General features: G+C 38.9%; 1 protein-coding gene across 1 annotated transcript; it reads right to left on the reverse strand.

Annotated features, from left to right (window-relative positions):
- Nucleotides 1-2810: 2810 nt before the first annotated feature.
- KCNB2 (potassium voltage-gated channel, Shab-related subfamily, member 2) lies at nt 2811-4973 on the reverse strand (the record flags this gene model as incomplete). Its single annotated transcript, XM_009878919.1, has 1 exon — nt 2811-4973. A coding segment is annotated over one exon (2163 nt), but the record flags the coding sequence as incomplete, so codon positions are not given.
- Between the last annotated feature and the right edge of the window lie 5608 nt (nt 4974-10581).

Consider the following 10581-nt stretch of genomic DNA (forward strand, 5'->3'; position numbering starts at 1 on the left):
TTGAATGGGATTTTTCTGTGGATCCAGAGCATGGGTTCAGGTCCCATTTGGACTGAATTTGATCTTCGTTGGTTCACTAGAATGTAAAGGCAGATCGAACAGGCCCATGTGATTTCATAAAACTGCACATACAAAATACAGACCAACACTTTATGCATATAAAAATTGACTGGCATTTAGTTTTAGTCACTGAAAATACCTAGGAACTAAAAAATAAAAATAAATATAGAAGATTAATGACTATAAAATACTCTAGAGCTACGTTCTGGAACAGTGAAACACAACATGATTGAAAAATGTTAAGCAGAATGTCATATAAATAGGTAAAACTGAATGCAGCAAGTTGCAATGAATTGCAACTAAGGACAAAAAGAATTATTTTATTTTGAGAATTAATGACCAGACATTGTTTGGAAAAAATAACATGATATTCTCAGTTTTTCAAATGACTGAAGATTCTGTGAAGAGACACCTCAGTGCTATCTTGCTATTGAAATCAGAATAATTATGGAAATACAGAAGATTTTTTTTTTTAAAACCAAAGGATTATTCTGTGCTCATTGTCTGGCCCAGCTACCAGAATCTGTATTTTGGGGCTTTTCTAACTTGCCTGTTTTCCATGGGCTTGGCTTGAGTGAGGTCTTTGGCATCAGGTCAGCTGTTTCAAGCAGAGGGCAATGTTGCAACAGAAATCCTCACTCTTTTACATTAAATATATTGGGTGCCTGATTTTCACTCATTTAAGTGACAGAAAATGACACATGAGTAAAAATTAATCTAAGCCCACTAAGGGAAGTAGAAGCCTGCTGTTACAAACTCCAGTTGCTTGGTCTAAAGTGCTTTTAAGACTTCTATTCTCACTGTCCCAGTGTCTTTGCAGTTCTTGCTGTTACAGCGCTGCCCTGGAAGAAGCATTCACTCCCTTCTGTGCATGGGGAAGTGAGAAGCCCAATCTCTGGCAAAAAGCTCATGGAGCAGCAGAGAACTGACACTAGAATTTCTAAATCCCTCCTCAGACTCTGAACTGCTGCACCCTCTGGCTATTAGCTTCAAGGCTGGACTGGTGCTCTTACAAAACTGTTGTAAGGGAGTATCCAATTTCAGCAGAAGTTAGAGGACAGCAAAAAAATACCTGTATTCTGTTTTCCCAAAACAAATGAAAAAATGAAAAAGGAACATTCTGTAGGACAGGCCTATGTAGCTGCATATTTTTGCTTATGATTAGGATTAATGAATTGAATAAACTTTTATGATTTAGGGAATTAAAGTGATCTATAGGTTTTTATATTATAGCATAAGAAGGGATTTGTGCTGGATAAAAAAGCAATAGCTTTTTTCAGACAGTGGTTAGATGGGTAACACAGGCTTTGGTTCAGCATCTTTCTTTTACAAAGCCAGAGAATATCAGAGAAACCAAAGATGCCTTGGCAGTTGCAAACGGAATGAATGATGTTTCACTTTATTTAAGTATAGAGGAAAGCCTCTACTCCCTGTTGGAACAGCCATGGGAGGGCGGGTTGAGGCAAAGCTGATGAGTCAGGTGATTGTGTTCTGTCAGTCCAAATTACTGAACTGAAAAACACAGACAAGCTTGGGGGCATGGAAGACCTGGGGCAAGTCACATGTACTTGAAGTCTGTTTTTTGAAGCCTGTTTTTTCCAGCTGTATGATTTGTGACAATAAAAGGTACTATTTCTCCTTAAAAAGCTTGTCTCTTATGTCCTTACACCGTAATGACTTCAACAACATTGACGTTATTGAAGTATGGGCACCGCATGTAAAGGAAAGGGAAGGAGAGCTCAGAGATCATGTAGAAGTAAATACTAAATCAAAGGAAAAAAAGAATGTGGGTAGTATTTTTTTAATACCAAGTTAAAAGAAATATTCTAAGAGATTGAGAACTTTTGAATATGTCTATGTAGCCATTTGGCACTATTTACTGCCACATAAATAACCCTATTTTTTATTATTTTAAAATGGAACTTTTTTTTTTCTTAGTTATGAAATGTTGGCAGTTTCTATAAAAATATCAAGTGCTTCAAGTTCTGGTCATTAAATCTTTGCTTTTCCTCACAGGATCATTAATTAAACTGACAAATGCAATAACTAAAGTTATGCAAATAAAAAAGAAAACCATCATGATTTAGAGCACAGATAAACTAAAATACCGTAGTCATTAATTAACAGATATGAGCTTTTTAACAGAAAGCAAGATACGTGAGACGATTTAAGTAGAAGTTGCAATTTTGCAACATAAGTCTGTACAAAACCTCCAGGCAGCACGCTGTGAAGGAAGTACCTGTGTCCCAGGAAATGCTTTTTCCATAAATCCTTGTTAACAGTAGCTTTCCCCCGAACCCCAAACTATTTACAAATATATGCATTTTGCAAGCTCAAAGCACCTTGATTCACATCTTTATGAATGCATGCATTGACATTTCATCCTTTCATGTGCAAATTCTAAAATTCATTGTAACCAAGAGAACAAAAAAAGTTAAAAGAGTTCAAAATCTGTCTACAATCATAAGAGAAAGGATCAAAAATGTCAGATGTTGCAGAACACGGGCTCCTAACAGAGCTCTCTTTATTATTTTATTCACTGTTCTTGAGTCATTTTTTTCCCATTTTTTTTGTTTGTTACAAAAAAGCAGTCTTTTTTGTTTTTAATTAAACAGTATTTAAACTAAACAACTCTTCATGCCATGCAAAAATAACATTTTATGCACTTTTTTGAGGCTTTCCATGTTTTAGTTCATAGGCATTACTAACTGTGTTTTAAGAAAAGGTATTTTTATTGCTTTTGTAACTAGTCACATGCTAGTTTCACGTGTGGGACAGTAACCAGTTTCTCCTGGACTTGAGTGAATTTCTGGGGCAAATAAATGATTTTCCATTTTGTGACCTTCTTGGTTACTGTCTTGCTTTACTTCACCCACAGCATGGTAAATGTCTTGAGTACAGTTGTGGCTCATGCTTTTGGGTGAAGAGCTGATCTGTGGCTCCTCTGTCAAATGGTTGCCATCACTGTGTTTATCCCCACAGCAATTTGTCTTGATATCCTGTTGTTTTTCATGTTTTATACCGTGTAACTCCATAAACTCTTCTTCTTCTCCAGTGTCTATTTCAGTGAAGCTCCTCCTCTCTTTTGAAGGGAAAGTGAAAATCTTTTGTTTGGGAAAGAGAGGGGATGATTTTTTAGCTGCTCCCTGACAAAGTGCTGATGCGTCAGCACCAAGTAAGGGTCGTTCACCTTGGGGTGAATTTTCTTCTAGGAGAATGGTGCTGATGTGCTGAGGGGTGGCCTGGGTGAAGTCTGCGTCTGCTGTTACTGGCAGTGGCCTTGCAGTGCTCGGTGGAGTGTGTGGAGCACCACCTCTACTGTCTTTAAAATTAACTTTGAGGGATCTAGATTTTAATGGGTTGCTACCTTTCAGGGAACTTTTGGGGCTTTCCATGGCAGTGTCAAAATGCAAATGACCATGGAGAACAGTTTGGGACCCACTGCCATCACTGAGAGCAGCTCTGTCGACTGGATTGTAGTCAAAGGTGACATCAGTTGGAGAAAATATTCTGTCTTTTGTGAATGGTATAAACTGAGAACTTCTGACTCTTTGGTTATCTTCCAGGTTAGCAGCATCAGTTGGAAATCTCATTTGCAAGTGAGAGCCAGGAAACAGAGAAAGGGGAGATCTCTCTGTTTCCGTGAAGTCAGTTGCACAGCTTGCAAAGCTGTCAATACTAGATGTGCTTCTCATATCTGTTACGATGTCTGTAGGTCCAGTTGGCAACGGATCTCTCTGACCTGTAACTTCTTCCATTTCTATTTCTTCCTCATACACAGGTGGCTTTGCTGACTGGTCTTGATAGCCAGCATTAAGATTAGGCTGAGACTGAGTTTTAGTAATTTCATTATACAACATCTCCAGTTTCTGGGCACTGAGGTGCTGTGGGCTGGAGGATGCTGCGGCGTTGTTTAATTGCTCGTGGGAGTCTTGTTGACTAACTTCTTGGTATTTGTTCTCATAAGACTTGTTTGAACTTGTTTCAGACATCGTCCTTCTGGCCCATTTCCACCGGCTTGGGGACAGGTGGTTGTCATCAGGTGTCTCCTTTGGATTGGCTGCTTCTCCAGGCTTACTTGATTCTACTGCTACATCTATCATTTCCATACTGCGAGCAAAGGCATCTTTCAGGTTCATGGAGACAATGCTTCCGTTTCTTTTAGCTCGCTCCAGTGCTTCTCTCCTCTTAATTGCCTTCTCCTGTCTTTTCTGCTCTTTATAAAACTCTGAGAAATTGTTCACAATAATTGGTATGGGCAGGGCTATGACCAGCACTCCAGCAATACAACAAAGTCCTCCAACTATTTTACCTAATAACGTCTTAGGATAGATGTCACCGTATCCTACAGTGGTCATAGTGATTGTTGCCCACCAGAATGATGCAGGAATACTGGTAAACTTTGTAGCATCCTCATCCTTTTCAGCAAAGAATACAAGACTTGAAAATATCATTATTCCCATAGCTAAAAATAATATCAATAAGCCCAATTCATTGTAACTCCGTCTGAGCGTAAAACCTAAAGACTGAAGGCCTGTAGAATGTCTGGCGAGCTTTAGAATCCTTAGGATCCTCATAATACGAAATATCTGAACCACACGTCTGACGTTTTGGAACTGCAGGACACTTTTATTGGACTCCGTGAGGAAAATGGTGACATAGTATGGCAAGATAGCCAGTAAGTCAATGACATTTAATGGGCCTTTGAAGAATTTCCACTTATTTGGAGAGGACAGAAAACGCAAAAGGTACTCCATGGTAAACCAAGCAATACACACAGCTTCAACATGTGCTAGCTGAGGGTTGTCATTTGGCTGCCCAAATTCATCTATTTCTTGAAGCTCTGGCAGTGTGTTAAGAGACAAAGCAATAGTGGACAGTACGATGAACAGAATGGACACAATGGCCAAAATCTGTAAAACAAAATAAACAGTGTTTTGGTTAGACTGATACAAGTGTGTTTATCAGGGCTTGCTTAAATCCTTTCAAATACGTGCATATGTCAGATAAACTCTGAATGGTGGAATCTACTTTGGCTGCCGCATTCATTGTTTTGATTTTCACACAGAGAAAAAACATTAGCATCATACTAGACATGGGCATAACCTGACAGTTTTACTACCTGTAGTAAGCCAATTCATTTCAGAAAGCAAGCCATGACTGGCCTTACAATTTTTAAATTACAATGGGAGGTGATATTTATTATTGCAAGCTGTCAAGTGAAGGATATAAAGTTCCCGCTAATGTGCAGAAAAATATTAATTTTCTGCATTAAGTGTAATTATGTAAAACTTTATGTAATTCAGAAAAGTGACTGGGAAATAACTCCATGTAAACTGTCAATTTAGTACTATATAGTGCACACCTTCCTAGCCATGCATAAATTTATGAGTCAAAAGTGAAAGTTAAGAAAAATAAGCAAGAAGCATTGTTTAGGAGGCTAGTCCTGCCAAATAGTCCTGTCCAGACACAATTCAGGTGCTACAAGAACTGAAGATATTGGCCCTGAATTAGGCTGAGAGCAAGATGTTAAAAAGTAAGCAGCAGTGTAAAGGTGAAGCCAGTTTCTCATCATGATTAAAATGAGTAAGTAGACAAATGCTTCCTAGAAATAATGTTTCAGCTTCTGTCTCAGGAAATAGGTTTTCTGAAATATTTTGTCATTCATTTTGATAAAGTTCAGGCACCTCAGTACTTCACAGCCTTCCATTTTGTCTGGAATAGCCAGCCATTCTCATTTACAGAACCAGTATTATGAGAAAAGAAATTAATCTATCAGAGAACCTAATAGTTTTACTACAAAGCTGAGTTATTTATAATCAGAGGAATATGGGCAGCTTTGAGATAGTGTTTAAAGCGTTAAAGTGATGCAAAATTTATTACAACATTTTATATGGCAAATGTATTGCTTTGGTTAGAAGTCCTAAGTAAATCTAGGCTTCTATCAGAAATACTAAAATAAATTGTTTTCTGCTTCAAAGCTTAGTTTAAGCTCATTCATAAAAGCATTTGCTTTTATTCCTCAAAAATAATACTGTTAAATCTGTTTGGTGATGTTTGGTGTACTTCCAAGGACATTCTAAGTATCACAAAAACACTGTTGTACCCAAGAAGAGTGAAATGCAGCTAAGCAGAATGCAGGTGTGATGAGTATATGGAGAGATTGGTCATAGTGCTGATAACAGCTCCACAGATGGAAAGGCCACCTCACTAACTTTTGAGAAAAACAGAAGCAAACCTGTTTCAGCCTGGGGTTACTAAGCACATATTCAACTCTCTAAGCACAAACTGAAATTGCTTATGATGTGAGGGTCTGTATTTGGTATCATAGAATCATAGAATGTTTTAGGTTGGAAGGGACCTTTAGAACACATCTAGTCCAACCCCCCTGCAGTGAGCAGGGACAATTTTAACTAGATCAGGTTGCTCAGAGCCCCATCAAGCCTGACCTTGAATGCCTTCAGAGATGGAACCTCCACCACCTCTCTGGACAACCTATTCCAGTATTTCACCACCTCTATAGCAAAGAACTTCTTCCTAACGTCTAATCTAAATCCTGTCATCTTATGCTTATCTAATCTTGTCATCTTATGCTTATCTAATCTTGTACTTACATGCTACCTTTGGCCTTTTTCAGCTAATAATAGTACAGAACAGGTGCAGCACCTTTCATGTTTTGAAGTATTTGAAACAGATTTGTAGCTCTGCCTACCAGTACTGCTTATGCCATTTGTTTTTGGGGGGGAAGTGGGCCATATTTATTGAAGGAATAAGATCCACCCATTTCTCCTCCTAAGTGAGTTGTGGACCATCAGTCTTCATCCTTCATACAAGCCATCCAGAACGGATAGTCTGGTTAATCTATCCTATTTAGGAAGGCTATACATCTTCTAAAACTCCTGGTACTCATAACAGCAAAAGAAGCCAATCTTAGTAAAGAATGAAGGCTGCATTCCATAGACAGGGCTGATTAATGAAATTTGTGATGTCCTTTAGATAGAACAGAGGCAGACAAAAGGCAATGCTATTGGAGAGCAGTAACTACCTTTCAAACTGTGAAAGTTGCCTGTATCAGATTTAACTGTGAAAACATTTGAAGCTTAAATAAGGTACACTAGGTTATCCACTTTACTGAAATCACTGTAAAATAACTAATACATGCTAGAATTCACTAACATACTCAAAAACATAATTATGCTTTCAGAATTCAAAGAACAAGTAAACATGGCACAGGTCTGAATTGTTGAGCTTGCAGTTTCTGTCAAACTGATGGCTTCCTCATTGGTGCTGGTGTGAGAATGTAAATAACAGTGTAGGGGAAAGCTGTATAATACAAGGGCCCAATTACTTGACATGCATTGTTCTTAAAAAAATAAATCAAGAGAATGTATCTGCGCAATTGTCATCAAATTGGTTTTAATTAGGAAAGGCTGGCATTTCAGCCTGTCATAGAAATTTATATTATCTGAATGTTCACCAGCATACAAAAGATCCTAGAAAAGAGACGAGTCAATGCATTACCACCCCTTCTTACTCTGTGTGCCAACGCTAAAACTCCATGCATCTTCTAGGTCTCGAACACAAAATTTTTCTGTCCAGAGTTGCCACCCAAGGTGTTTTATTTGCAACAACCACCTATGTGTTTATTCCAGCCATTCATTTGTACGGGTAACATACAAGCTAGAACTCTGACAGCTATTTTAATAAAATATACAGAATAGCAGGCCTGGAATTTTTAGTATTTTGTACATATCATCTATAAGCCTGAGTCTGTTCTTGGTGAAAAAAATATGGCAAAACATTTTGGTTTCTTTGTTATGTAAAGTTGTGCATCCTTTCACACACAACATATTTTAATTATTGCAACTGATTAGATTTTACAACTCATTAGGTAAAACATATCAGGGGATCGCTAGGAAGAACAAGAGCAGCTATGAGAAAAAGAAGAAAAACAAGGGACTCCCTATTCTGAGTCCACATAATGAACACTTTGCAGATAGTATTACACTGGTAAATCCTCATAGAACAGATGTAGTTTATATTAACAGAAGGACCAAGGTTATAAGAAAGGCCTGTAGCAATCTGCTAGGCTAGCTATCCTGATACAGAAAAGTAAAAAATCCACTGCTGACTGAATCTTTCCCAGCAACAACTTCTGTGCTCCTGGCATGTTTTTGGAACTGTACTGTGGACTGAAATGCCTGGAAAATTTTGTGTACTTCAGGTAACCTGTTTGTGATCACAGTTTGGCTATATAATTCTTGACACAGTATTTTTAATTTGCATTTTAGAGTACAAACAATACTCTGTTTAAATAACAGATTCTGGAAGCTATGGTTCTACAAAAACAAATAAAAATCAACTTGTATTAAACTTTAAAAATATTTCTTTATAAATCGCAAAATGTTTCTGAAAGAATGGACATATCACAGAATCACAGAATGACAGAATCACAGAATGAGGGACCTCAAAAGACCATCTAGTACAGCCTCCCTGCCAGAGCAGGATCACCTACAGTAGGTCACACAGGAACACGTCCAGGCAGGTTTTGAATGTCTCCAGAGAAGGAGACTCCACAACCTCCCTGGGCAGCCTGTTACTGTGCTCTGTCACCCTCACAGTGAAAAAGTTTTTCCTAATATTTTTGTGGAACCTTCTATGTTCCAGCTTGTACCCATTGCCCCTTGTCCTGTCATTGGACGCTGCTGAAAAGAGCCTGGCTCCGTCCTCCTGACACTCCCCCTTGACATATTTATAAACATTTATGAGATCACCCCTCAGCATCTTCTTGAAACTAAAGAGACCCAGCTCCTTCAGCTTTTCCTCATAAGGGAGATGTTCTACTCCCTCCATCATCTCTGTGGCTCTGCGCTGGACTCTCTCAAGCAGTTCCCTGTCTCTCTTGAGCTGAGGGGCCCAGAACTGGACACAATATTCCAGATGTGGCCTCACCAGGGCAGAGTAGAGGGGCAGGAGGGACCCCCTTGACCTACTAGCTACTCCCCTTCTAATACACCCCAGGATGCCGTTGGCCTTCTTGGCCACGAGGGCACATTGCTGGCTCATGGTCATCCTGCTGTCCACCAGGACCCCCAGGTCGTTAAATTTGTTTCTTATGGACTGGATATGAGACACTTGAATTTGCTGCTGAAGTGATGCATAGTGAAACATTCCATGAATTAACGACGCACTCTTAACAGGCTGACTGTTATTTCTCATCTTGTGGGAGGCAAGGACTGCTAGTGATCTCCTGAAAATGTAGCAGTTTTCCAGTCTCAAATTACCAATAAAAACTGGCTTTTTTTTCCCTGTGCATCCATCTCATTGCTCATTATTGCAAGTGCTGTGAGGACTTCTGCACAGAATGAGTGTACAACTGAGGCAGAAAATAAAAGTGTAATGAAATAGGCTTCAAATTGCTCCTTGAAGTTCTGCAATGACTGATACTGAGAAAAGGCTTCTCACATAACTGACATGCCAGAGAAAAAACTATACATTAGGTTCACATTAAAGTATAGCTGCTCAGGGAAAGTTCAGGTGAGCCATATCTAACAGTGAGTGCAGCATATTTGATTAATATAGTTTTCAATATATAATCAGGTAAAACTGTTTTAGCAATGTTTTTTTCCCTAGTTTTTGTTACAGGATGGGATCTAGGGTAGGATGTGGACCATTTGAATAATAGACAGCAGCATAGTCTCAGTACTTTACAAATCTCTAGCCTCCATAGGCATTGAAATTTACATATTGTTTTTCTTCATTTAAATGCAAGACATTATTTTCAAATACATTGCTCTAGCTCTGGCTTTAGAAAAAGTTTAGAAAAAATAGTGATCGTTCAGCTTTTGGTAAGAGTTTGTGAAAAGCTGTACCAGGTTTCTTCAGCACTTAGCTATATATTCTCAAAAGCATCTGCTCTTGGGAAAGAGGTGTACAGATGTAAATTTGGGCAGATAGATAGCTGGAGTTAGTCTAGGTTCTTCATGGAAACCTGAGAGCTACCAAGTGCTGTAGCCAGCAGGCCATGCAGTATCTTGCGTAAAAGTGTCCTTAGCCTATAGCACAGGGCTCCCAGCTTGCACCCAGAGAATCCACCAATTCAGCTATACGGGCAGAAGCAGATCAGGTCATGGAATTTTGATTTCTCTGGGGGAGTAAGCTCATGAAAGTTGGGACACATATTTCTAGGCTTGATGGGAAGTTTATGTAAATCAGTTTAAATCAGCAGCATCCTTTACTGTCAACAGTGTGACTGTGATATTGAGTTTACAACTGAATGAAACAAAAAATTTTGCTCAGTAGGAGCACTGTGTTGTATAAATGTCTAAATCTGTGTGTCCACTCTTCTTGACATCTGGGAGTAGCAAAGACAACACTACAAATTGAGCTGCCTTGCAACTATAAGCATTATCACCTGACAAATTTCAGGAATAATCAGGACACCAGTCTGTAGGTATTTATAGGAAGGGGCCATTATACTTTTCTTCAGCAGTTGTCGTGGTTTAACCCTGGCCGGCAGCC

This window comes from Apaloderma vittatum, unplaced genomic scaffold (genome assembly GCF_000703405.1).
Source record: "Apaloderma vittatum isolate BGI_N311 unplaced genomic scaffold, ASM70340v1 scaffold13461, whole genome shotgun sequence".
Lineage (NCBI taxonomy): Eukaryota > Metazoa > Chordata > Aves > Trogoniformes > Trogonidae > Apaloderma > Apaloderma vittatum.